General features: G+C 42.1%; 3 protein-coding genes across 3 annotated transcripts; all 3 read right to left on the reverse strand.

Annotated features, from left to right (window-relative positions):
* Window positions 1–329: 329 nt before the first annotated feature.
* Window positions 330–14714, reverse strand: LOC121742713 (serine carboxypeptidase-like 51). The gene is made up of 13 exons (XM_042135951.1): window positions 13996–14714; window positions 13822–13929; window positions 13494–13735; window positions 13356–13399; window positions 13244–13286; window positions 2138–2162; window positions 1955–2060; window positions 1667–1872; window positions 1509–1578; window positions 1367–1417; window positions 1216–1268; window positions 994–1126; window positions 330–453 (listed from the first exon to the last, which is right to left on the reverse strand). The coding sequence occupies exons 3-13, from the start codon at window positions 13618–13620 to the stop codon at window positions 388–390; spliced, it is 924 nt and encodes a 307-aa protein (XP_041991885.1). The 5' UTR covers window positions 13621–13735; window positions 13822–13929; window positions 13996–14714; the 3' UTR covers window positions 330–387.
* A 6216-nt stretch (window positions 14715–20930) lies between these two features.
* On the reverse strand, window positions 20931–24724 carry LOC121800120. The gene is made up of 6 exons (XM_042199696.1): window positions 24590–24724; window positions 23206–24112; window positions 22830–22948; window positions 21585–22466; window positions 21195–21498; window positions 20931–21092 (listed from the first exon to the last, which is right to left on the reverse strand). The coding sequence occupies exons 2-4, from the start codon at window positions 23947–23949 to the stop codon at window positions 21797–21799; spliced, it is 1533 nt and encodes a 510-aa protein (XP_042055630.1). The 5' UTR covers window positions 23950–24112; window positions 24590–24724; the 3' UTR covers window positions 20931–21092; window positions 21195–21498; window positions 21585–21796.
* A 1138-nt stretch (window positions 24725–25862) lies between these two features.
* LOC121797291 (zinc finger BED domain-containing protein RICESLEEPER 2-like) lies at window positions 25863–27445 on the reverse strand. Its single transcript, XM_042196080.1, has 3 exons — window positions 26465–27445; window positions 26046–26354; window positions 25863–25967 (listed from the first exon to the last, which is right to left on the reverse strand). Exons 1-3 carry the CDS (start codon window positions 27443–27445, stop codon window positions 25863–25865), a joined length of 1395 nt encoding a protein of 464 aa, XP_042052014.1.
* Between the last annotated feature and the right edge of the window lie 379 nt (window positions 27446–27824).

Here is a 27824-nt window from a genome sequence, read left to right on the forward strand (position 1 = left end):
TACAAATTTCTTTATTATTGAAGAAATGCATATCAATTAACGAGTTATAACCTGTTTAAAAATAATTCGTCACCTTATGTTATTCAACTGCTTTCAGAAACTATTCAACATTTTCTGTGTGTTTTAGGTGGATACGTTGTCTCTTTTTTTGGTGGTGTTCGGTTTCCTAGATAAAATAGTACCAAGATACGATCTCTATTAGTACGTTAAACAAAGTAGAGATTAAGATATTGCACATAAACAAGACGTCTAAATAAATATACATCACTGCTAAACAAATAATCATAGAGTACAAATAATATATTTGGAATTATAAGAGGGATATTTTTATGATAATTATTTTATTTCGTATGACATCATTTTCTACCAGTTCTTGAAGGAGGCCATCTATTTAGAATTGGTTATCAAGCTGTTTATCATGCTCAATGACACACACGGTTGATCAACGGGTACCTGAAATCAAATCTAAATTAATTAAATTATATGTCACATATCTCATGTGTATATTAATAACCAAAGTCCAAAAATTATTAAAAATAGAATTATATGTACATATAATATTATTGAAAATACACAGCTTCCTATTAATTTATGCTTATTTTTCCTTTTCGATTGACAGTTTCACTTGAGTGTGGAATTTGAAATTGAAGATGTTACGCTACGCAAAACACAAAACTGCAGAAAAAGGCTGACCAACTATTGACTTTCAAGCAATAATGCAATATTATTTACTTGTACCATATAAATGAATGTCACAATTAGTACATTTACTATCGATAGAATTATTAAAGTACTCCTATTTGATTACAAAGAAATAAATTAAGTGATGTTTTATGAATATTTTGACTAGGACAGGACCAAACATGCGTGTAGTCTTGGGACTCTGGAATTCATTAGGTCAGACAAGTGCACTAGTATTTTTACCATCATCTATTTCGTTATGTATTTATTTATATAAGGATACATAGCAATAAATAGAGTAAAATATCTTACAAAATGACCAGCTCCAAGAATCCAATAGAAATGCAAATTTTTGTAGGATTTGGTGAAGCCCTTTGTTATTCTCTCTTTCCCACAATACATTGGTGTTCTCTCCATGCTTAAGAAAGTTTTAAGCCCACCCCACCTGAAAATTAATAAATAATGTCATATCAATTACTACTAAAAAGAAATAAACATAATCAAATGATATTTAGTGGGAAAATAATTTATTACTTGAGCTTTTCAACCCATGCTTCAGTTCCCTTTGTGGAGCAAATGACATCAAGCTACAATAAAACACAACAAACTATTCATACTAGTTTACAACATACCAAAATCTATAAAATGCTCACACAAAAAATAAATCAAGATTCAAAACAATTACTTGACCACTATATATAGTGAGATTGACTCCTTTAGCTAGAAGCTGATCCACCTACAAAACATCCAAAACTGAATTAATGAAAAAAAATTACAATGGCAACATATGTATAATGTTCTAATCTCATATCATCAATAGGATGTACCTCATCAATCCTAGGTTTCATGAAATCTCCTTCCAATGCTGAAAAAACAGAACCTGATTGGCCTCCCCATCTACCACAAAGCATCATTAATACTAATCAATGTTTATGTTAACATCATCAACAACACCAACACTCATGTAAAGAAACAATCAACTCACTCAACATTTTGAGGTATGTTGAGCTTTTTCTTGATCACACCGTTCATTAGGGTATTGATATCACCATCACCATCACCATCCGGTGTATCCCGCCTCAACGAATTCAGATATCTTGTGTATCGCCTGATGGAGATCTGTTGTGATAGCTCAGAGGCTGACAAGGACACAGGGTCCATCCCTGAATCCAGCAAGAAGTTGTAGAAATCCTGCAAATAGCATATTGACCGAATCTTAGTCGATGTTTTAAAGCCGCATTGTCTGTATTTCTAATCAAATGTTTTATTTTACCACTGAATTACTGCTGGAACTGATCACACCTTCAAGATCACTCCATGATCCTGTTGCCTCAACAAACTTGCCTGCCTCAAGTTCTTGCTTAATCTGCTCAGCTATACTTTTTTTCAAATATCTATTGTTAGAAAATACTCCAAGAAATTTCTGACCAAAATCAAGATGCAAGTTTGTATACACCTATTTGATTTCTTGAGGCCATTGTTGTCCAGTGATGATGTGGCGAATTTTTGATGGGAATAAATGCAAGTAATAAATGATCACAACACGGAAAATTACGTGGTTCGATTTACTGAGGTAAATCTACGTCCACGGGAAGAAAAGAGGGCAAATTTGTATTGCTTGGTCTCGATTACAGATTACAATACTGATTTGCTATAGATTCAGGATCTAGAGAGCTTAACCCCCGTCTATCTGATCTAGGTTCTATTTATACATTGAACTAAGATCGTGGTTTGCAGCACCACTCACTAGATCGTGGATGGTTGATAACTGCTTAACACCACTAAATAGATCGTGGGTGTAATGGAGGTCGTGGAGATCCTGCATGGGTCCACTATCTCCTTGTTCGGTCGAACACTGAGACCGAACTGCTGAACTTTGCCGATTAGCTTTTGCCGATCTGAGAGTAGAGCTTGATTGGTTCTTTTGCCGATCTGAGAGTAGAGCTTGATTGGTTGGCTTTTACCGAGCTGTAGGCTGCGACCGAACTCTTTGGTTGTGCCGAACCGAACTCTTTGGTCATGCCGAACTGATACTCTTTCTTGGGTTTTGAGAGTAGAGCTTGATTGGTTGGCTTTTACCGAGCTGTAGGCTGCGACCGAACTCTTTGGTTGTGCCGAACCGAACTCTTTGGTCATGCCGAACTGATACTCTTTCTTGGGTTTTGGGCTGATGGGCCGTCACTGTTATTGGGCTCGCAACTAGGGTTTAGTTGTTTAGTTCGTACCCCATCACCATCCCCCCCGAAAAGCGAAGTGAATCACTTCGGCATTTTGGATAAATGTAAGGGGAGGCTGACGTCAGGGGACGTGCCATGCGCGTGTCTGCATTAAATGTGACAGTAAATCCGGCCGTTGAATCCAGAAAAAGTGGGATTTGAAACGGCGCGACGGATTTGAAATGCCTTTGCGAATCCGATAAATATTTCCTTTCATCATCATTGGAAACACTTTTGCGATTATTTCTTCTGTATTCTCTCCCTTTTTCGAAAAATTTTCTTCCGCTTCTTCAAGACTTTCTTCAGACTTTCGACCATCAGAGAGTAAGAATCATGTCTTCTTCTTCTGAATCTGTTTCTGAATCAGGTAGCGGTAGGAAGGGGGGTAAGGGGTCTTCTGGCCGGAAGAAGTCCGGGGAGAAGACGGTAGAATATTTTCCGAGCATTTTGAGTAAGGATACTGTGATATCCTTACACGGAAAATATTTTCTTCCTGGGGGGTTAGTGGTGATTCCCGACGACATTCATAGGGCTAACTCGCCGCCGGAGGGTTATGCCACCGTTTACGAAGCCTGCTTAGAATGCGGGCTTCGTTTCCCTCTTCCCCCTGCCTTTGTAGAGCTTCTTGATTTTTTTCAACTTCCTTTAGGTCAGGTGACTCCAAATTCTTGGAGGCACTTATCGGCCTTTGCTGCCGAGCTGCGTAGACTAGAAAAGGATCTGTCTTTGAGGGCAATCCTTAATTTCTTTCAGTTTAAGAGAAAGGGATCCTGGTTTTACTTGATCCCTTTACAGCCCTTCAGAGCATTCTGTAAAACCAAATGGCCGAAGTGGCAAAATCGTTTCTTTTTTTACAATAGGACAGCGGCTCCGGACTTTTCCTGGAGAGGGCCGAAGTCCGTAATTCCTCATCCTCGGGTAGAACCGTTGGACGAGCTCGAGGGCGAGCTCAATAAGATTCCCATGATTAGGAAACAGTATTCGGAATCTGAGCTCGTCAAGGGCGACTTCGTGTTCGATTCCTCGTCTTCGGACGAAGAGACTGAGGGTGAGGATTTCTTTTTTATGCTTTACTGCTTTAACGACGAAGACTAACCTTGTTTTCTTGCTTTTTGGCAGTGAACATGCTAAACAAGCTCGGTCGCAAATCCTCCGAATCTAATGAGCCGGAGAGACAGAAAGCCACCGGCTCGGCGTCTGATGCCGAGAAGAATCCGAAAAGGCAGAAGACCTCTTCTTCGGATCCAAAAAAGCCGGGGTCGACTTCGGCAAAGGGGAAGGGGAAGATTCAGAAACCCCCAAGAGCGCCGGAGAAAGACATTGTCTTGGCGGCCCCTTCGGAACATGTCTGTGAGCCTTTTGCATGGCCAACGGACTTTGTAGAGGTGAATTCTCTTCTTGATTTTCTGGCCTTGCTTTTTTCCTATATTTTTTGTGGCCCCTCTGTTGACTTTTTCCTTTTTTCATTTTCAGAGGAACAATATGCTCTCCAAGCTCGTCGCCGTTGAACTCTCCAAAGCGTCCAACGATTATGCTGAGATACAGAGGAAGTTGAATGCTGCTCGTCACCAGGCCGAACAGGCTCGGGCAGACTTTGAGAAGGCAAGGGCCGCTAGGATCTCGGCTCAGGATGAAGCTCAGCGTGCCAAAAACCAGCTCATCATCCAGAGAGAGCAATCTAAACAGAGGGAGGCTGCCGCCGTGGTTGCTCAGGGGGAGGCTCTCCGTGTTTTCGCGGAGAAACTCTTTTTGAGCAATCAATTTTCGGCCTTTATCGGTGATCTGCTGAAATTGATGACCGATAACGCTGAGCAGGGACCCGAAGTCGTCCTGCCGCTGTATGGCCGAGAGATTGCAGCTCGTCTCCAGAGTCTGCCGCTCCTTGAGGAGCTTGCTTCTTCCTCGGTCCTGCTCTCTGCTGAAAGAGTCCGTAACTGCCGCGCTGACCGGGACGAGAACATGGAGGCCATCTTTGCCTCCTTGGGACCTGTTTCACCCGCTTCAATCTTTAACGAAGAGGGTGGGCAGGAAAACGAGGCCGGCAAGGAGACCGAGCAGACGGATCAGCAGGCCGGCGACGGGCATGCTGAGCAGGAGGTGCAGCAGATCGGCGATGTGGGCACCGAGCAGGCTGGAGGGAGTAGGGAGGCCGAGGCTGAAGCCGAAGTAGACAAGGAGAAGGAGGCTGGAACCCACAGAGGAGCCGGAGACGAAACTGGCGGAGTATGATTTCGTCTCCCTTCTCTTAGTTTAGTTTCTTTCTCTCCTTGTAAAATGGCCTTGAAGCCCTCCTTGTGTAAAAAATTTTTCTTGTGAATGAAAAAATTCTTCTTTCTACACTCGTGTCTTCTTTGTAGCTTTTCGTAATCTCTTTTACTCCTGTTGTGGTTTACTGCCTGCTCGGTAAACTGAAATGCCGAACTGACATAGCTGCTTTGTATTCTTAACTCTAAGGAGCTGGAGGTACTTCACTGGAAGCGGCTATACTCTTCGGCTTTAAACGAAGCTGAGAAAAAAGCCATAGATGACCAGGTGAAGTATGACGAACTCTTGGCTCGGTTAGTGGAGCTGGAGTCCAACAATAAGGACTTAAAGTCCATAAAGAAAGATCTGGAGGCCGAGCTGAACGCTGTCATCGCTGAGAGGACTGCATATGAGGATTTCATCTGCGGGCGCGGGGGAATGACCATATCTGAAGTTCAGAATCAAGTTGATGAACTGTGGGAGGAGCTTCATGTACTCCGGAAGAACAATGCGCTGGAGAGCTCAGCTTGCCAACAAGTTGTGAAGTCATTGCGGCGCTTGGCTTCTCGGTACGACATCATTCTTTCCCGGCGTCCCTCAATCGAGAGATTCCTTAGGCGTTTCCCGCCAACAGATGCTCACACTCCAACTCAAACCTCTAATCCACTTGCTCAAGATTCTACTCCAAACCAACAACGGACTCAGGATGAACCGGAAACGTCAAGACGAGAACGTACTCCAAGTCAGCAACGGACTCCGGAGCAATCGGAAATGTCAAGACGAGAACGCCCTGAAGTTCGTAGAGGAGTTGTGATTATGAGTGAGCAAGATCAGCGGATGCTTCGTGAAGAGACTCTTCGCCGCCGAGGTGCTAGAACTTCCTGGACTCAGGGAAGGGGCGGTAGGTCGATCAGAGCATCTCGTCGACCTACTTATTCTTCAACTGTTCGGAACACCCGAACTCAGCATCATGAGGATTTTTTGGATAGGTGGCTCAACTTTAGCAACCGTGGACAGTAGAATAGTCCTTTGTAATGGTGTAACGCCTTCTCGTAGGGCAGCGAAATTGTATGCCGAACAAGACTTAATAAATGAAATTTTTTCATTTCGCTTCTATCACTGCGTATTTACAGTTCAGCGATTTTTTATTTCATTTATTGTACTCGTCCGCGGTCTTATGAAGAAAACTCTTCTTTGGCCGGACTCGTCCTCAGTCTTATGAAGAAAACTCTTCTTTGACCGGACTCGTCTTCGGTCTTATGAAGAAAACTCTTCTTTGACCGGACTCGTCTTCGGTCTTATGAAGTAAATTCTTCTTTGACCGGACTCAGTTTGTGTCCTTATTTGGCGAGTTTTATCGCTTGGATTGGACTTTCCCTTTGTGTCCTAATTTGGCGAGTTTTATCGCTTGGATTGGACTTTCCTTTTGTGTCCTAATTTGGCGAGTTTTATCGCTTGGATTGGACTTTCCCTTTGTGTCCTAATTTGGCGAGTTTTATCGCTTGGATTGGACTTTCCTTTTGTGTCCTAATTTGGCGAGTTTTATCGCTTGGATTGGACTTTCCCTGGTTGACCGAAGTGGTTTTCGGCTTATTGCAGTCCGTTTCAGACGAACTGCTTGTTTCTTAAGCTGAATTGTGGTCTTGTATCTTCCTTAGAAGCTTGGACTCACAATTGTCTTTAATACATGATCTAAAAAGGGGATCAGCCTTTAAAGATCAATATACCTCAGTAATATTTATAAGAGACAAAACGCACATAGAGACTAAACGCACATAAAGACAAATAAAAAAGACGAAAAAGATTTTAAACTTTTATAAAACGACCAGCATAAAGGACAAATAGAAACATGAAAGCACATATCCCTAGGACCGAACTAGACACAAGACTGACCAGACCTTGTCTCTTACAAATGGAACTTCTTGAGGTTGGAAATATGCCATGTTCGGGGTACTTGTTCTCCTGACATGTGAGTCAATTTATAAGACCCTTTTCCCAGGACTTCTGACACCCGATACGGACCTTCCCATGTGGGTTCAAGTTTGCCCAGCTTTTCTGCTCGGCTTACTTCATTGTTTCTCAATACGAGATCTCCCACTTGAAACTGCAGCTTTTTCACCCTTTGGTTATAATACCGGGTTACTTGCTCCTTGTACTTGGCTGTTTTTATGCAGGCCAGTTCTCTTCTTTCTTCGGCAAGATCTAGTTCGGCTCTCAGTCCGTCATCATTCAGTTCTGTTGAGAAATTGAGTGTTCGGGGGCTGGGTATGCCGATCTCAACCAGAATTACGGCTTCAGTGCCGTACACTAGACTGTACGGAGTTTCACCGTTGGAGGTTTTTGGTGTAGTTCGGTAAGACCATAGGACTTGAGGAAGATTTTCTACCCATTGTCCTTTGGCTTGTTCTAACCGAGCTTTTAATCCTTTCACCAAAATACGGTTTGTTACTTCCGTTTGTCCGTTTGCTTGTGGGTGAGAGACCGAAGTGAACCGCTGTTGAATATTCAACTCTTGGCACCAATTCTTGAATGTCTTGTCGGTGAACTGAGTCCCATTATCCGAAATGAGGATATGGGGTATGCCAAATCGGCAAACTATGTTCTTCCAAACAAAATCCAATGCCTTCGAGCTCGTTATCGTAGCTAATGGTTCAGCCTCCACCCACTTTGTGAAGTAGTCCACGGCAACGATCAAGAATCTCATTTGCCGAGGAGCTTGTGGTAGTGGTCCTACTATGTCTATGCCCCATTGCATAAAAGGCCAAGGGCTTTGCATAGCACATAGATCGGTCTGCGGCATCCTTGGGATATTTGCATGGATTTGGCACTTCGTACATTTCTTAACGAGCTGTACTGCTTCTTGTACCAAAGTTGGCCAATAATATCCCCATCTCAGAACTTTTTTAGCTAAAGCTCTAGCTCCGATGTGGCTGCCGCACGATCCTTCATGAACTTCTCTAAGGATGTAGTCCGTCTCTTCTGGTCCTACACATCGCAATAACGGTTGAAGGTAGGACTTTCTATATAGGACTCCTTCATGAAGTTCATACCGAAGTGCTCGGCATGTGATTTTCCGAGCTTCTCTCTTATCCTCGGGCAGTTGTCCTTGATCTAGATACTTTGATATTGGCGTCATCCAGTTCGGCGAGCTGGTTACTGAAAGTACCTCAGCATCATCAATGCTTCTGTGCGGTAATTCCTCCACTTTTGAGCTCGGATATGAGGCTAACTTGCTTAAAGTATCTGCTCGGCCATTTTCCGCTCTGGGAATGCGGATTATCCGAAAATAAGAGAAACTTCGGCTAATGCTTTGCGCTTTGTCCAAGTATTTTTTCATCCTTTCATCTCGGGCTTCACTCGTACCCAACATGTGATTCACTATGACTTGTGAATCACAATGGATTTTGAGAGATTTGATAAATAGACTTTGCGCTAACCGAAGTCCGGCAAGAAGGGCTTCGTATTCGGCTTCGTTATTAGTGGTTGGGAATAAGAACCGAAGTGAATAAGTTACCTCGTGTCCGTCGGGAGCGATAAGTAGAATACCAGCTCCACTTCCCGTCTTATTCGAAGCTCCATCTACGAATCCAATCCAACAGTCCGGCGGCTCTACTTCGGGTTCCTGGGGCTGTGTTGGTTCATCATTGGTAGGGCTTTTCTGTTCGGCAATAATAGGGATTGCTTGATCAAACTTTGCCTCTACCAGAAAATCTGCCAAGGCTTGTCCCTTGATGGCTTTCCGAGGTAGATATTCTATTGAATGTTCTCCCAACTCTATGGCCCACTTGGCAATTCTGCCTGATGCTTCAGGCTTAGTCAAAACTTGCCGAAGTGGAAGATCGGTTAAGACGCATACCTTGTGAGCATAGAAATATGGCCGCAGTCTCCTTGCTGCATTTACTAATGCCAGAGCAATTTTTTCCAGAGGTTGATACCTTGTTTCGGGACCTCTTAATGCTCGGCTTGTAAAGTAGATAGGACGCTGCTTTAGGCCTTCTTCTCGTACAAGTACCGCGCTAATGGTTTGATCTGATGCCGCTAAATATAAGAATATCACTTCGGCATCTGTTGGAGCAGAGAGAATAGGGAGTTCGGCTAAATAACTTTTGAGTTCGTCAAAAGCCTTTTTCTGTTCGGCTCCCCACTCAAACTTTGGTGCCTTCTTCAAAACATTGAAGAACGGCAGTTGCTTCTCGGCTGCTTGGGAAAGGAATCTATTCAGTGCGGCTAGACATCCAGTTAGCCTTTGCACATCATGTATGGACTTCGGCATTGCCATGTTCTGAACAACTTGAACCTTTAGGGGATTTGCCTTGAGTCCGTCCTTTGAAACCCAACAACCCAGAAACTTTCCCGAATCTACCAAAAAGGTACATTTTTGGGGATTGAGTTTGAGGTTGGCTTTTTTGAGCACGTCGAGAGTTGATTTGAGATTGTCTTCGTAATCCGAAGTGCTTCTACTTTTAACAACTATGTCGTCAACATAGACTTCAACCTCTTTTCCGATCAGGTGCCGAAATAGCTTGTCTACCATCCTTTGATATGTGGCTCCGGCATTCTTTAAACCGAATGGCATCTTTTTATAAGCAAAAATGCCGAAGTCAGTAATGAAAGCCGTTTTTGAAGCATCATTCTCATCCATTAAAACTTGGTGGTATCCTTTATACAAATCAAGAAAACAGAAAATTTCGAAGCCTATCAAAGCTTCTACTTTTTTATCTATGTTCGGAAGGGGGTAGCAATCTTTAGGACAGTGCTTATTTAGATCGGTAAAATCTATGCACATCCGCCATCCTCCTTCTTTTTTCTTGATCATCACAGGATTGGCCACCCAAGAAGGATATTTTACTTCGAATAATACATCCGCTTTCAGTAATTGGCGGACTTCGTCATGGATGACTTGATTTCTTTCTGCCGCAAAGAGTCTTTGCTTCTGTTTTATAGGCCGGACTGAGGGATCAATATTTAACCGATGTGTAATTACCTCGGAAGACACTCCGGTCATGTCCAACGGAGACCACGCAAAGACATCTTTGTACTCTTTGAGGAGCTGGATGGTCTTTTCCCGGAGCAGAGGTGTTCCCGCGAAACCGATCTTGACCGTTCTGGATGGATCATCTTCGTATAACTGAACTGTCATCGAGTTCGGCTCCGGTGTGACTTCGGTCATTTCGCCTGCCTCTGACTCCGGCTGCTGTGATTGCTATGCTTGATGGTGCCGATCTGATTGCTCGGCACTTTTAAGCGCAATCTGCAAACATTCTTTTGCTCTCTTTTGATCACCTCGGATGACTGCAATCCCTCCTTTAGTGGGGATCTTGATTGTGAGGTGATAAGTAGAGCAAATGGCCCGAACTGTGTTGAGCCAGTCTCTTCCCAGGATGATGTTATACGGGGACCGAGCTTTTACCACAAAAAACTCGATCATCGTACTGGAGCTAGTAGGCGCTCTTCCCACCGTAATCGGAAGGCTGATAGTACCTTCAGGGCGGGTGTCTTCCTGGGCGAAACTTTTCAGAGGAAGTGGGGCCGGACTGAGCCGAGCTGGATCCACTTCCAGTTTATCAAAACATTCTTTAAAAAGAATGCTAACCGACGCTCCTGTATCCACAAACACTCTGTGGATCAGTTTGTTTGCCACTCCGGCTTGAATGACAATCGCGTCTTGATGAGGAGAAATGGTCGGGACGGGATCTGCATCTGAAAACGTGATTACTTCCTCCTTCTTCAGCCTTTTATGCATAGGCTCCTCTCGATTGACGCCTCTGCGTTCTGCTTTTAGAGACGACTTAGTCTTCCCGGCTGGGAGAGCGTCAATAGTCTGGATTACTCCGTCATATTGCGGCTCGTCCTCGTCTTCGGGATCCTGTTGCCTTTTAGGATCCTGAGGAGCGCAGTTCGCACCTCTCTGTTTCTTATTCTTCTTCGGCAGCTTGCTTTGGTATTTTTTTAACGTCCCTGCTTTCACAAGAACATCAATACCTGCTGCCAAATTTCGGCACTCCTCGGTATCGTGACCGTGGTCTTGATGGTAGGAGCAGTACGTATCCTGACTTCGGCGCGTGGCTGATTTCGTCATCCGCTTTGGTTTTTCGAACATATCAGAATGCAGTTCGAAAATTTCCGCTCTCGACTTGTTCAATGGTACGAACTGAGCGGGCGGTTTCTCAAGATCGAGACGTGGTCCCAATCTGCCTTGTACCGGTGCCCTTTGAATTCTTTCAAAAGGAGTTCGGCGAGGAAGCCCCTGATCGCTATGATCGGGCTTCTTTTTGTCTCCTCTGGATGAGCTGTCTAAAGACCGTTTTCGACGGTCTGCCTCATCGGCACGAGAAAACTGGTCCGCAATGTCCCACATCTCTTGAGCTGTTTGCGGACTGCACTCAACGAGCTTTCTGTAGAGAGCTCCGGGCAGAATTCCATTTTGGAATGCCGAAATGACAAGTAGATCATTGAGATCATCTACTTGTAGGCATTCCTTGTGGAATCTCGTCATGAAGTCGCTAATTTTTTCATCGCGACCTTGACGTATAGAAAGCAGCTGAGCCGAAGTGATTCGGGCTTCCGCTTTCTGGAAGAATCTCCTGTGAAAAGCATCCATTAGATCTCTGTAAGATCTAATGCTCCCTTGAGGGAGGCTGTCAAACCACCTTCTTGCGTTCCCGATAAGCAGCTCGGGAAACAGCTTACACATGTGAACCTCATTGAGACCTTGGTTCGCCATATTATACTGATAGCGTCCCAGGAAATCATGAGGATCCACTAACCCGTCATAAGTCATTGACGGAGTTCGGTAATTCTGTGGCAATGGAGTTCTGGTGATATCATCCGAGAATGGAGTCTTCAGCGCTCCATACATAGCGAATCCGACATCTCTCCGGTATGGTGGAGATGGAGTTCTCCTGTGATTTCGGTAACAAGGAGGAGAAGGAACATGTCGGTGGTGAGGATTCTTTCTCCTGGAAGGTGCGACACTACTGCGGTAGTGACTTTCATGTCTGGAGGGGGAGGGAGAATCCGCTGTTTTCTTCTCCGGCTTCTGGCTCTTTTGCAGGAATGTTTGGAACTCATCCTGCTTCTCAGCCAAGAACAACTTGACAGCCTCATTCAAAGCGAGCTGCTGGGGAGGCTCGGTGCGATGACTTTTTGAGTGGTTTGTTCCTTCACCGTGAGAACTAGAGGCAGATTTCTCCCGAGGCTGTTTTCCAGACCTGCGGGCTGGACTAGCTTCCTCACCTTCATCACGGACGGAAGTACGGGTATTATGTGATCTGGTATGCATTTTTTTTTTTGGTGGAAAAGGATCAAAAACTCGCTTTTATCACAGTTTTGGTTCTCTGTTTCCCACAGACGGCGCCAGTGATGATGTGGCGAATTTTTGATGGGAATAAATGCAAGTAATAAATGATCACAACACGGAAAATTACGTGGTTCGATTTACTGAGGTAAATCTACGTCCACGGGAAGAAAAGAGGGCAAATTTGTATTGCTTGGTCTCGATTACAGATTACAATACTGATTTGCTATAGATTCAGGATCTAGAGAGCTTAACCCCCGTCTATCTGATCTAGGTTCTATTTATACATTGAACTAAGATCGTGGTTTGCAGCACCACTCACTAGATCGTGGATGGTTGATAACTGCTTAACACCACTAAATAGATCGTGGGTGTAATGGAGGTCGTGGAGATCCTGCATGGGTCCACTATCTCCTTGTTCGGTCGAACACTGAGACCGAACTGCTGAACTTTGCCGATTAGCTTTTGCCGATCTGAGAGTAGAGCTTGATTGGTTCTTTTGCCGATCTGAGAGTAGAGCTTGATTGGTTGGCTTTTACCGAGCTGTAGGCTGCGACCGAACTCTTTGGTTGTGCCGAACTGAACTCTTTGGTCATGCCGAACTGATACTCTTTCTTGGGTTTTGAGAGTAGAGCTTGATTGGTTGGCTTTTACCGAGCTGTAGGCTGCGACCGAACTCTTTGGTTGTGCCGAACCGAACTCTTTGGTCATGCCGAACTGATACTCTTTCTTAGGTTTTGGGCTGATGGGCCGTCACTGTTATTGGGCTCGCAACTAGGGTTTAGTTGTTTAGTTCGTACCCCATCATCCAGCCTTGAGACATCTTTTAGAAGAGGGCCCCATGAAAACTGCATAATCATGTGACAATCATAAAGGGTTCACTTACATGTTGCAAGAATCAAACAAACAAGACACACCACAAAATCTTCTGGTGAAATCCAGGTATCACCCAATGCAATTCCTATGACATAGCATAAAAAGAATTCTTCAACTCAAGAGAGATTTAAATTCAAGATTCCCACCCTTTAATTTTGAAATTTGACATTTGCAATTACCTCCAAGTTTGAGCTTTAATTTGCCAGCTTGAATTGCCTTGAGAGCAGATAATCCAAGAGTGACAGCATATTTTCCCCCATAAGATTCAGCCACAATATAAAGAGGGCTTTTTTTGGAGAGTCTCATTTTTATTGAAAATCTGAATCAAAAGTGTAGTTAGATCATCAGCAGCTTCATAATCAGTTTTCACCAGCAATTCCAGATCCTCCACAAAACTGTATCCTGTCCCAACTGGATTATCCTACACCAAAAAAAAATCATGAAATATGGAGTAGTATTTTCAAGAATGAAGAATATGCATGATATGTGGATAAAGACAATTCTCACCACAAAAAGGAGATCAGCTTTTGTGAGCCATGTTGAATTTCTTGGCTTCAAATAGGTGTCTAAAGGCCCAATCTCCTCAAAATTACCAATCCCAACCCCAGAAGCACCCTGATGAACCAGCAATCAAAATTTGAGCAATACTAGTATAAGAGAATTATGAAAAAATAAACTCACAGGTCCACCCTGCAGCCAAAGAATGATAGGCCAAGGCTTGTTGGGATCTTCAGTTCTGTGCGGACTTCTGTAATACCACCAAAACATATGGGCTTCTGCTCATTATAGAGAGAGAGAATCAGAGCAGAAAATTGATACTCCTACTTAAAAAGCAATTAAAGGAGCAGCACTTACTGGGCCTGACTTCAACATAGCCCCATGATTCTGATCCATCATCTGTTCTTACTAAAGATCCTTGAAGCAACAACAAAACTGAAACAAGAAGAGAAAAACCGATATGGGACTTCCCCATTTGTAATAAAAAGTCGTTGCGTGAAACTAGTGGACTTATATTGACACACAGACTGTCAATGGTTGCGTGACCTCCTCCTCCTACTCATCTTTAATACTACTTCTGAATAATCAGAAAAGAGAAAGAATATTTAGTGAGGGATTAAAAGTGGGCATCGTGGAATCATTAGCTCACTTTCAAGTCTAGTTTCTTTGTTTCCCTTTTGTTTTACTCCCAAAATTAGGTGCTGCATCCAAATTTTATTTTGCTTTGAATAACCGAATTCATTTGTTTGGAAATTTATCTTTGCACTCTATCTTATTTGAATACTACTCTTTGTGTAATAATGGAGTGCTCATTTCAGTTGGAAGAAGAAGGCAGAAGAAGGTAAGCTCGGCTAGAAGGGAGTTCGGTAAGCTCGGCTAGAAGAGAGTTCGGTAAGCTCGGCTTTGAGCTGGAACTAGCCGAGAAGGAAGTTCGGTTGTGAGCCGAGAAGGAAGCTCGGCTTGAGCCGAGAAGGGAGTTCGGTCTTGAGCCGAGGAAGGAGTTCGGTCTTAAGCCGAGAAGGAAGAAGCAACCTAGCCGAACTAGCCGTTGGAGCAGCAGTTAGTTGCTGAGATGTAGCGGTTATTCTTCTTGTTTTCTTGATTCTTCTTGTAGTTAGTTAGTAGCAGTTGCTACTTGATTGTAGAGCTTTAAATAGCTCAAAACCGTGTATGTAGTTTAGGAGTTTAATCAATAAAGAGTTTTCAAGTTTCTCTCCAAGATTATCATCTTCAATACTCAAAGTGTGAGTGTGTGTGTTTCTGCATTGCGTGATCTCATACAACAGTGAGTGTGTGTGTGATCTTCTTGAGTGTGTGAAAGCCTTGTGTGCGCAAATCACAACAAGTGGCGCCGTCTGTGGGAAGGGATATTGAAGCTGATTTGCAGAGGATCAAACGGTTTCAGAGATGGCAGCAAGGCTTGATGCAGAAAAATTCACAGGCAAGAATGATTATAGCCTGTGGAAGATGAAGATGAAGGCGGTTTTGATTCAACAAGGCTTGGCCGCAGTTCTTGCAAAACCAGAGGAGAAAGGAAATGCTCCAGTGCTTGATGATAAAGCTCAGGCAAAGATGGAGGAGATGCAGCTCAAGGCACATTCTGCAGTGATTCTGTGCCTTGGAGATAAGGTCTTGAGGGATGTTCAAGAAGCCAAGACTGCGGTGGAGATCTTGGACAAGTTGGATGAAGTTTACTTGGCCAAATCCTTGGCTAACCGGCTGTATCTCAAGAAGAGGCTGTATGCCTATAGTTTTTCTGGAGATAGGTCCATCATTGAGCAGCTAGAGGAGTTCAACAAGATCATTGATGACCTGGGATCTGTTGATGTCAAGATTTCAGATGAGGATAAGGCCATTCTCACATTGAATGCCTTGCCTAGCTCGTATGACCAGTTAAGTGATGCAATTATCTATGGAAGAGATAAACCTATCACCTATGCAGAAGTCTATTCAGCCTTGATGGCCAAAGAACTCCAGAAGACAGCCAACAGAGGCTCTGCAAGCTCCAATGTTCAAGCTGCAGAGGCCTTGAATGTGAAGAAGTTCAAGAAGCAGAACTTCAAGAAGAAGTTTGAGGGCCCTAAACCCTCAAGTTCTGATGCTCAGAAGGAAACCAGAGCTTGCTATTGGTGCAAGAAACCTGGACATTTGAAGAAAGATTGTCATGCATGGAAGAGAAAGATGGCCTCTGAGGGACACAACCAATCTGATTGTGTGGAGAGTGCTGATCCCCCGGCTCAACTTATGAATATTAGTGACAGTGGGGTCAGTCACAGGTGGATAATGGACTCGGGGTGCAGCTTCCATATGTGCCCAAATAGGAGCTGGTTTCATGACCTTCAAGAAGCAGCCGGCACTGTGGTGCTGGGTAATAATCACATTTGTCAGATCAGAGGAATAGGGAAGGTAAAGCTAAGCCTACAAGATGGCTCTATAAAGATCCTAACTGGGGTGAGGTATATTCCAGAAGTGAAGAAGAATCTCATCTCATTGGGAATGCTGGAGCAGAGAGGGTTCACCATATTGATGAGTCAAGGAAAATTGTTTGTTAAATCTGGAGATGCAGTGATGATGGAGGCTGACAGAGAGCATATTCTCTATTATCTGAAGGCTAAGGCTGTTGATGGAGAAAGCAATGCAGTGTCAGATGATTCCATAATGCTATGGCACAAGAGATTGGGCCATCCAGCAGAAGGAAGCTTGAAAGAACTCATCAAGAAGGGCCTGATCTCTGGAGATTTCAACAAGATGGACCCCTGTGAGCAGTGTATACTTGGAAAAGCAAAGAAGGCACCCTATCCTACAGGTATTCACTCTTTTACAGCCCCTTTAGACTACATACATAGTGATCTTTGGGGGCCTTCACCGGTGTGTTCAATTGGTGGAGGAAAGTATTATCTAGCTATCATTGATGACTATACAAGGAAGTTGTGGGTATATATTCTTAAAGAAAAATCTGAAACACTCACAAAGTTCAAGATATGGTGTAAGGAGGTTGAGCTAGAGAAGGGTAGAAGTGTTAAATGCTTAAGAACAGACAATGGCCTAGAGTTCTTGTCTGCTGAGTTTGATCTGTTTTGTAAAGAGAAGGGTATGAAGAGGCATAGGACTGTTCCTGGTAATCCTCAGCAAAATGGTGTTGTGGAGAGGATGAATAGGACAATCCTAGAGAGGGCGAGGTGCCTACTTCTTGGTTCTGGTTTGAGCAGCAGGTTCTGGGGTGAGGCTGTGTATACAGCAGCCTATCTCATCAATAAATGCCCATCTACTGCCCTGAAATCTGAAACTCCTGATTACATGTGGTATGGAGCTCATAGTGACTACTCAAAGTACAAGGTGTTTGGGTGTGTGGCCTATGCTCATGCTAGGCAAAGCAAGCTTGAAGCTAGGGCTCTGAAATGTATTATGTTGGGGTATCAGAGGGGTGTTAAGGGGTATAGGCTCTGGTGTATTGAGCCCGGTAAGCAGAAGGTCTTGGTGAGTAGGGATGTGGTGTTCTTGGAGGATCAGATGCCATACCAGAAAGATAAGCTGGACTCCAGTGAAGATGAGGGTGATTTCTTCAAGGTGGAGCCTGTGGGGGTTGGCCTAGGAGCAGGTGGAGTTACTGACTCAGGGAGTGAGTCTGATTCAGATAAAGAAGAGACTCCAACTCAGGGCAACCAGGCTGGTGAGTCTATATCAGACTCTATCAGAGACTATCAGCTTGCAAGGGACAGAGTTAGAAGAGAAACAAGGCCACCAACAAAGTTCTCTGATGTTGTGTATTATGCTCTGTGTGCAGCTGAAAGTATTGATGGTGCAGATCCACTCACATATAAAGAAGCTATGCAGAGTAAAGATAGAGAAAGATGGATTGAAGCCATGAATGAGGAAATAGAGTCTTTACTCAAGAACAAAACATGGATTTTGGTGGACAAATCCAAGCTGAGTACAGATGGTAAGGAAAGGAGGCTGGTAAGCTGTAAGTGGTTGTTTAAAAGAAAGATTGAGACCACTGATAAGGATAGAGTCAGGTTCAAGGCAAGGCTGGTGGCCAGAGGCTTTACACAGCAGGAGGGAATCGATTTCAATGAAGTGTTTGCACCTGTTGTGAAGCACACTTCAATTAGGATCCTATTGGCTGTGGTGAATCAGCTTGACTGGGAGCTACAACAGCTTGATGTGAAGACAGCCTTCCTCAATGGAGATCTAGAGGAAACTATCTTTATGGAACAGCCAGAGGGCTATGTGAAGATTGGAGAAGAAGGCAAGGTGTGCCTGTTACAGAAAAGTCTTTATGGACTTAAGCAAAGTCCTAGACAGTGGAATAAGAAGTTTGATGCACAGATGAAGAAGATTGGCTTCTCCAAGTCAGAATATGATGATTGTATTTACATCAAGAAGGCAGGCAGGACTCCCATTGCCTACCTATTACTCTATGTGGATGATATGCTACTTGCAGGGCCTTCTATGACAGAAATTCAGAAAGTTAAACAAGATCTGAAGTCAAGCTTTGAAATGAAGGATCTAGGAGAGTCAAGGAAGATCCTAGGCATACATATTCAGAGAGATAGAGGCTGCAAGAAGCTGTGGATGCTGCAAACTGATTATATTGAGAAAGTTTTGCAGAGATTCAAAATGGAAAATGCAAAAGCTGCATCAACTCCTCTGTCCCAGAGTTTTAAGCTTTCAAAGGAGCAGGCCCCTAAATCTAAGCAAGAGGCTGAGGAGATGGAGTCTATTCCTTATGCTAGTGTGGTTGGAAGTGTTATGTATACTATGATCTGTACCAGACCAGATCTGGCACATGCTATCTCAGTGACTAGCAGATACATGGCTGACCCGGGGAAGGAGCATTGGAATGCTCTTAAGTGGATATTGAGGTACATGAAGTCAACCAGTGGCTGGGGAATTGTCTTCAATGGCTGGGAAGGTGAATCTGAGGAGGTTGTGCAGGGCTATTGTGATGCAGACTATGCTGCAAACCTGGACAACAGAAAGTCCCAAACAGGTTATCTTTTCACCATGTTTGGAACTGTAATCAGCTGGAAATCAGGTTTGCAAAGTGTTGTTGCTCTCTCAACAACAGAATCAGAATATATAGCTCTCACTGCAGCTGTACAGGAGAGCTTTTGGATTCAGGGAGTGATTTCTGACTTTGGTTTTGACCAAAAGACAATGGTGATTCATTGTGACAGCAGCTCAGCTATGTGCTTGGCTAAACATCCGGGTTTTCATGAAAGGAGCAAGCACATAGACATAAAGTTGCATTTCATTAGAGATGAGATTGAAAAGGGGAGAGTGAAGGTGATTAAGATTAACACCTTGCACAATCCGGCTGACATGCTAACAAAGTCTCTAGGTAGAGACAAGTTTGATCATTGCAAGAAGTTGATCAATGTTTGTGCAAGAACTGAGATGAGCCCTCAGGTGGAGAATTGTAATAATGGAGTGCTCATTTCAGTTGGAAGAAGAAGGCAGAAGAAGGTAAGCTCGGCTAGAAGGGAGTTCGGTAAGCTCGGCTAGAAGGGAGTTCGGTAAGCTCGGCTTTGAGCTGGAACTAGCCGAGAAGGAAGTTCGGTTGTGAGCCGAGAAGGAAGCTCGGCTTGAGCCGAGAAGGGAGTTCGGTCTTGAGCCGAGGAAGGAGTTCGGTCTTAAGCCGAGAAGGAAGAAGCAACCTAGCCGAACTAGCCGTTGGAGCAGCAGTTAGTTGCTGAGATGTAGCGGTTATTCTTCTTGTTTTCTTGATTCTTCTTGTAGTTAGTTAGTAGCAGTTGCTACTTGATTGTAGAGCTTTAAATAGCTCAAAACCGTGTATGTAGTTTAGGAGTTTAATCAATAAAGAGTTTTCAAGTTTCTCTCCAAGATTATCATCTTCAATACTCAAAGTGTGAGTGTGTGTGTTTCTGCATTGCGTGATCTCATACAACAGTGAGTGTGTGTGTGATCTTCTTGAGTGTGTGAAAGCCTTGTGTGCGCAAATCACAACACTTTGTATTACTACAAATAAAAGTGAGCAAAACTTATCCAGCATACATTATGTTCAGTATTTATTGAGTACTCTAATTAGCAAGCATAAAAAAAGACACGTAAGTAGGATTTTTATAGCAATCACCGAGCATAGAGAGCTCAAAAAAACTTGGTGCATGAATTCAGGATAAATCCTTAAAAAGAAGGAGAGGATGATATGAACCTTGGCGTTCAATATTGAATTTAAGGCCAACACCGCATGCATGGATCAATTGGGCCAAAATCATGCAACGCTAACTCCAAGGGCCATTGATCGACTGAGATTCGACCAACTGACTGGGTGGCTCGTAGCATAGCATACCCGGGCCGGGTGGGTTCTCCGGATTCTAGATTCTAGTGTTTTTATTCGGCCCTCTTATGTTATTTTCTCATCAAGTATAAGTAGTCTTTTGCCGCTTATTCTAGTTTTAGACTTTAATTAACAAAAACTCGTGCATAAATTTCTCTCTTTTTTAAGGAAGAAAAATTCCTTTCTGAAGGTTGTATAATCAATTTCTAATTCCTTTTCCATCTCTTTTCTTCCAAACTTATTCTGACGTTAATCATTTGCAAAATGAAAAAGATCTCAATCATCAAGCAACTTCCTCATCCTGAATCAGATAAATCCACCATGCTCTAAATATTCTTTAATTTTATTCACTGGATAAAGTAAGCTCGGACGGCCTGACTACTAGGGCCCGGCACATCGGACACGTCCCTGTATCCTGGATCAGTTTGACAGCACACTTGGAACAGGTACACATGTGGCCACATCTGCATGTTCACTTTCATCAGCATTTTGAATACAGCATCAGAAATTTCATAATGAAAATTTGATGGAGAAAGATTATTTCACAGCAATCAAAGATTTAAAAAAAATCCTTTTGACATGGTAATCATTAGTGTATTAGTTACCTGTACAATAAGGTATCGATATTGCTGTCGTGACACAAGCAGCAAATACCTTTCCGTACACAATTCCATTGAGACTCCTCGTGAAGAGGCAACCTGTTCAATGCGCCTGGATTTCATATGGTGAAAATGGTCATTGGGGAAAAGATGAAGCTAGATGCTGTTACCAACAAAGATTTGTATTCCATATTTCCATCATAGACAAACTTGCCTTTTGTTAAGAATGAGTGATTTAAAGCAGCAGAAACCTCTTGCTGCACTGACCGTTGCAGCTCAATTTGCATGTCCATGCACTGTTCCAGCATGCTTTGCATGTTGTTTAACCTTTGCTGAAGCCTGGCCATGTTGTTTCTCAACTCATTCACCACCTCCCACTCCTATACACGTTAACCAGAAAGATGCACGCACAATATTTTAGAACAGATGAAAGTCTCCCATCTTATACTATGACAAAAATGGATTAGGAAATGTGAAATTACCGTTCCAAAATGCTGACTCAAGCTGCATTGAGGCAAGCTTGCCCCCTGCATTTTCTCGTCCCAGAGTGGCTGGGGAGTGGATACGAAGGAAGAAGCTGGATCAAATGAATTTCTTTCTGCAGCCTCCATAGCTCAATCACCATTTGGTTGCTGTCGCTGGTCTTGATCAACTAGGCTAGGAGAAGAAGATTCATTCTCCAGTTCCCACTCAGCAGAAGTGTGACCTTGCCTTTCCACGTGAGATTGTAGCACCTGGTCAAGGGTCTCACGGAAACCACTTCGAAGAAGACCAGAGACGTGTCTCCTGCATCATAAAGAAAATTAGAACCAGTTACTCGAAATTCGTCAATCTGGTGGAGATGACACGAAATAATATTTAATTTTGCATACCGGCTGAAAAGTTCTCCAAGTTCAATACTGTGTACATTGTTGTCATCAGAGTAATAGAACGCATTTAGCCTTCCAACAGAATCACCAACCTCTCCAGAAGGTATAGCCAGCCAACTATCGATAGCCTCCTGTAAGTCGTGGTTTGGCCAGTCATCATGTGATTCTTGCATCTGATCTTGCTCTGCAGCATTGTTATCAGATGTGTCTCGTAACTACTCGTTACAGGAGGTTTCCTGCCAGATTCTGGCCATTGATTCTCCGCTCGTGTCCACCCATTCTTCAATGTCGGTCGCAGAATCAACTGGCCTATCAAATTGCTCGTCCACATTTCCTTCCAAGTCAACAGTATGTGCCGCAGTTTCCTCGTCATAACTCACACCACTTCCCGATTCATAAAGAGAGTGTAGTGTGTCAGTTTCTAGTGAAATTTCGTTGCTTATGGTTACAGTTATCTCTCCTCTGCCTCTGATAATACCAGCTCCCTCGGCAGTGGACATTTGCTCAGTAGCCTTGCCCTCCAAAACTTTGCCCTCTGTGGTATCAACACTTCCAACATCACACGGAACATCTCGCTGACTGACATCAATGTACGAAGATACTTCTTGCACATGCCCCTTATTTCCAGAAGAAACATCTTCCTCATTACCCGAATCGTGCATAGCTTGTTTCCCAACTGCAGTAACTTCTCTTCCAAATTCCGGTAGATTCCCATGTCTATCCGCATCACTTTCCAGGTCAGGTATTGCAGAATTTGTGGCTATTTCTCTTTCTTGAAATGTAGACTCTAATTTAGAATGGTTTTGATCACTCAACCAAGAATCAGATTCAGTACTGCTTGTTGAAGTGGAAGCAGATTTTTCCAATTTAGAAAGGAATCCTTCCCTATTTTCCCACATTATGATACAGTTAGTTTAACAGGAGAAATAAATATACACATGCTTAGGTTTAGCATTTTTTTTGCACTACATGCTTAGGCTTAGCTTGTTCAACAGTAAGTTTCAGTTAAAGCCATCACATTAACAGAGAATTTAGCTTCTTTAGAGTGAAAATAAACAACATCAATCACAGAAAATAGAGATGAGAATCATCAAGCACCCTAAAATTACAACCCAAAATAAAGCATATCATAATTGAATATCAGGAATCACATAAGCTACAACCTAAACCTACAGTGATACACATTCGGATTACAGATCCAACAGTCACCGGCAACGACTAACAAATTGGTGGAGAAGTAGGGAATACCTGAGGCCAGAGACAGTATGCTGTTGCCTTAGCAAACCCAGTTCTCTTGCAGCTACAGAAGATGGTCTGATGTCTGGTATCATTGTTTCGTTTCTTAAGAATCTACCCCTAAGCAAAGCCTGAAGTTGGCGTATATTAGTTAGTGAGATCAACAGGATGATCAAAATACTCATTATTGATCTTACTAATCAAATAAAACCTTCGTAAAGGTAAACCTTGTATCCATCGTGAACAGATTCCACGACAGTGAACACAAAATCAGTATCATGTGATGCAGGTTAGGACAAGACAGTGCAAGGTCAAGATACATAGTAATCTAACATAGAAAAAACATAATGCAAGGGAATCGGAGGAAAGTGTGATTATAAAGAATCACCTGTATGCGATTGCGGTGGGTGAAATTCGACACGGGCCTGTGCTCCAACAGACCCTGAAGCTCTGCCTTCCTCTCACACTGAGCCCTCTGGAGAAGTTCAAGCAGAGTTTGTCTGCCGCATAATCTGCGAATGGGCCGACATGCAGTAGTCTCACAATGGGAGACAGCCATTCCTTCACGCACCTGCTCAATACGAGAAACGACCTCAGCACCTCCATCTCTGACCAATGCCTGATTGTTTCTCTGCTGGGAATTCGTCTGCCCCCATTCTCTGATAAATCTCACTCTTTCAGTATCATTCTTACCAAGCCATTGTGGCCCTGAACAGTTACTTAGATGGAAACCATTAGGCGAACGGCCAATGGAACCACTGTTCATCCATTCTTGAAATATCTGTCTCACTCTTGCTCGTTCTAATTCTCCCAAGTCACTTGATTGTCCAGATACGATACTATTGTTATCATCATGGTCTATCTCCGAACCTCTAACTGCTGGAGCCTCGGTATCATAAGCATCTTCTGAGATATCACATTCGTGCTCATTATCACTCCTTCGCGCAATTCTCTGTCCCCTTGACCTATAAGAAGGGCTAGCCACGTGGTCACCCTCGAGCTCTCGCCACATCTTAAGAAGAGAAGATGCACGGGTGCCAGGCTCATCACTCCACTGCCTCGACACACTAGTTTGGGAGTCCAGAAAGAAGGGACCAAAAGCAGATACATTATGCATACCGGCCACAGCCATTGTTAAAACTCGATCACAATATAGCGGCGTTTAACCGTGAGAAATGAGTCCTCCTAGGTCAGTAAACCGACCATTTGAGTCAACTGTATAAATCCATCGTAAACAGGAGTCTTCATCACCCCTTCTAATCAGATTAAGAGTCAACACAAACATCAAGCAATGCCTGCAAAAAAGATATTGAAAATTCTACTTGGATAGTTGGCAATCAAGTGCAAAATCGATCCAATATATGCTAGATTCTTGAAATACTTATCCAGACTTCAAAGGGGGGAAATAAAGATGTTAAGATGCTAACAAAATTGGGGACTTAATAAATGAAAAATGAAAAGCGAAAAGATAGTGTCTTGCATATCCATATTGCCCCTGACCAGTGACAACTCAACCAAAGGGAAAAGCGAAGCAAAAGCAACCGCCAACATTTAAAATTTGCTGACAATTTCAAAATTGAATCAAGAAAAGAATTCAATTTTTGGGATTAGATATACACTAATTACACCGTAAAAATTGGATCTTTGTTGTCACGCAATTCCATCAATTCCATCAACGTTTCACACAAACCAACCGAGACAAATATTACCCCATTTTCTATAGTGACCATAAATTTTGAATAAGAAAGAGATAATAAAAGAAAATAGTGTACCTTCGCAAACACTATGCGAGATCACTTCGTCTTTACATTCAGTGCTCCAATTCAGAAGGAGAGGAGAAGTTAATAGGGAAAGAAACAGTTGAAAAGTAGACAATCTAGAAAGAGAAAGAGAGGGAAAGAGGTGGGATTAGTTTATACGTTTTGAATAGGAAGAGTAGTGACTAGTGACAACTGACAACAACTAAAAAGGGAAAAATAATCTTCTACTATTATTACTAACCTAGGAAATTTTGGCGTGATTCAACCGTCTATTTTCCCTCTGAACTCGTGTATGGCCGCCACGTGTTGCGTGTTATTAGCTTCCTGTTTTTTTTTTAATTAATTATTGGCAAAAGCACCCGCTAATCTTCTGTTTTATGATGTTTAATGCAATCCGACGTCAACTAAATACTCCATATACTAATTACTTTTGATACTTTATGCAATTAATAAATAATTAATATTGTTGATTTTTTTGTTACGCTTCCGTCTATTTAAATTAGTGAAATAGCAGTAGTGGTATTCATTCCGTGTGCTTTGCACTTTTAAAATTTGGACCCTTTATAAATTATTTTAATTTTTATGGCATTAACTTGATTTTTAGATTGCAAGAGACAAATATGATATTTTGCGCACTTGTTTAGGTTGGTTGTCACATTAATGTCATGTTGAAAAATCACATTTTTAACACAATGTCCGTATGCCATAATGGTCTTATTTGTACTCTTAACTAGGGATGTCAATCGGGCCAGCCCAACGGGTTTCGGGTCGGCCCTACTCGGGTTTCGGGCTTATCGGGTGCGGGCTTATCGGGCTGAAATTTTATCGGGTTCTAAATTTTCAGCCCTAACCCTAAACCTTCGGGTTTCGGGCTAGCCCATCGGGCTAATCGGGTTTAAGACAAATAATTAAAATTACCACTTATTTATCGGGTTCTAAATTTTCAGCCTTAACCCTAAAATATAAGTCAATCATATAAAAAAGTTAATATTTAAAATTTAAAATATTCATGACATAATTCTATGATTGCATAACATAAAGTTAAAAATAAATTTTTTAAGCACATAAAGTTTACACACAATTCTATGGCGACAGGCCGACAATGAAAGAAATAATTCCAGAAAACACTTTCTTTCAAGGCTAATATATATGCTTCATTAAGCTAAAAGCCTAAAATCGTTCAAGGAGAACAACAAAAACAGACTTGTGCCTTATAAATTGAGTTTCCACCTGCCCTATTGCATAAACAAAATAGTCCATGGCTCCATGAGAAATAACCAAAAAGTCAAGCATTAGCTAATGTTTTAATGACATTCTTCCAAGTCGATAATCTTTGACGCTTTAGCTTGATCTTTAGCTTCCTCCTCATCATCTTCAGAATCTTCATCGTCTATTAACAAAATTAAAAATATTAACATATAATATAGTTAGATAATCTAGAATTTTATAAAATAAAATAAGATCTTACCATTAGAATATCCATGCAACCAATTACACGTGCAAATAAGAGCTGCACTTTTTCGGGAAGGAGTCTATTTCTGTATTTGTTTAAGACATGTGCTCCAATGCTAAAGGAAGATTCAGATGCTACCGTTGTTATAGGAATACTAAGCACGTCACACGCCATCCTAGCAAGTACTCCAAAATTGCCGGATGAATGATCTTTCCAATACTTAAGCAAATCGATTTCAGCATTTTCATCCATCGGAATATCTTCCAAATATACATCCAATGCTGACTTTGCGTCGGAAGTTAGACCTTTGTGCCTCTTATATCCCTAAAACAATAATATTAAAATGTAAGTAAAAATGATAAATAGAATTAATTAGATACAAATATAAATACAAAGAAATATTAAAGAAAAATAGATTACTTACAGCCAAGTACATTTGGATTCATTTTCATTTTCCTTACTCCTCCCCCACCTATGAATTTAGGCTCTCCGACTTCATGATTAGAACTCCCACTAGATTGAGGACCTTTAGACAAAGATGCATCAACCATTTTTTTCTTGTACTCATCGTATAGAGTATACAATTTCATCTTCAACCTATTGACTTTGTCCTGACTTGAAAGAGGATCAGGTGTTGAGTAACAATACTCCACAAGTTTCAACTTCATTCTTGGATCAAACACGGCTCCCATAGAGAGAATGTCACTATAATCTTCCCAATATTTCTCAAACTTTGATTTCATCAAAAGAGACATCGACCTTACCACTTCATCGTGACTTCTAGAATTCATCTCCAACAATCGAGCAATATTCCACACTTCCATAAAATACAGATTGGAAGTAGGATATGATGAACCAGAAATTAAAGTAGTAATTTCATAAAATGGTTCCAAGAATTCACACATTACTTTTCCTCTTTCCCAATCTTCTTCTGTCGGACAATGCTTATAAGCTAAATCATCACATTCAAGCATAGAAGAAACCCGTCGATATTTAATTCCACTAGCAAGCATCAAATACGTGGAATTCCAACGTGTAGGCACATCCATGCACAATGAAGTAGTAAATTCAATATCAACTTTTCGTGCACATTCCTTAAACTTGATCATTCTCGCTTCTGATGCTTTTACATATTTGATACTAGCTCTAATTTTATCTAAAGCATCACTAGCTACTTTCAATCCTTCTTGTACAATAAGATTCAAAATATGTGCACAACATCTCACGTGAAAATATTCCCCATTGCACAATAATGAGTTTTGCAACTGAAGCCGTGTTTTCAATAATTTCACCATGGCGTTATTAGCAGAAGCATTATCCAAAGTCAATGAAAAGATTTTCCTATCTATTTCCCAATCCACCAAAATGTCAGAAATCTTTTGAGCTAACTCAGGTGCAGAATGTGGAGGAGGCATTGAACAAAATGCAAGTATTTTCTATCCAATTTACATTTTTCATCCACATAATGTGCAGTCAAACACATATACCCCGAATTAGTGCAAGCAGTCCAAATATCAGATGTTAAGCACAACATTCCAGGAACACTATTCAATCTTATCCTCAATTTTTCCTTTTCGGATTCATACATATTCATGACATCCAAAGCATGAGTATTTCTAGAGATAAATCTTACACTAGGGTTCAAATACTTCAAAAGAACTCGCATTTCTTTAAATTCAACCCACTTTAATGGAAGATTGTGTGCAACTGATACCTTAATAAACAAATCCCGAACTATTTTTGGGTCTATCACATTATCTTTATCCCTTAACTTCCCATCATGATTAAGAAACA

The sequence above is a fragment of the Salvia splendens genome, chromosome 1 (assembly GCF_004379255.2).
Source record: "Salvia splendens isolate huo1 chromosome 1, SspV2, whole genome shotgun sequence".
NCBI classification, from domain to species: Eukaryota; Viridiplantae; Streptophyta; class Magnoliopsida; order Lamiales; family Lamiaceae; genus Salvia; species Salvia splendens.

Coding starts and splice junctions, on each gene's coding strand:
- LOC121742713 (XM_042135951.1), bottom strand. CDS start 13,620: ATGAGACTCTCCAAAAAAAGCCCTCTTTATATTGTGGCTGAATCTTAT. Junction 1,579..1,666: donor AACATACCTCAAAATGTTGA/GTGAGTTGATTG, acceptor GCTTTGTGGTAG/ATGGGGAGGCCAATCAGGTT. Junction 1,127..1,215: donor GCATGGGTTGAAAAGCTCAA/GTAATAAATTAT, acceptor ATTAATTTTCAG/GTGGGGTGGGCTTAAAACTT.
- LOC121800120 (XM_042199696.1), bottom strand. CDS start 23,949: ATGGCTGTGGCCGGTATGCATAATGTATCTGCTTTTGGTCCCTTCTTT. Junction 22,949..23,205: donor CCCACCGCAATCGCATACAG/GTGATTCTTTAT, acceptor CGCCAACTTCAG/GCTTTGCTTAGGGGTAGATT. Junction 22,467..22,829: donor CATACTGTCTCTGGCCTCAG/GTATTCCCTACT, acceptor GTGGGAAAATAG/GGAAGGATTCCTTTCTAAAT.
- LOC121797291 (XM_042196080.1), bottom strand. CDS start 27,445: ATGCCTCCTCCACATTCTGCACCTGAGTTAGCTCAAAAGATTTCTGAC. Junction 26,355..26,464: donor AAATGAAAATGAATCCAAAT/GTACTTGGCTGT, acceptor TTATTGTTTTAG/GGATATAAGAGGCACAAAGG. Junction 25,968..26,045: donor GTTGCATGGATATTCTAATG/GTAAGATCTTAT, acceptor TTTTGTTAATAG/ACGATGAAGATTCTGAAGAT.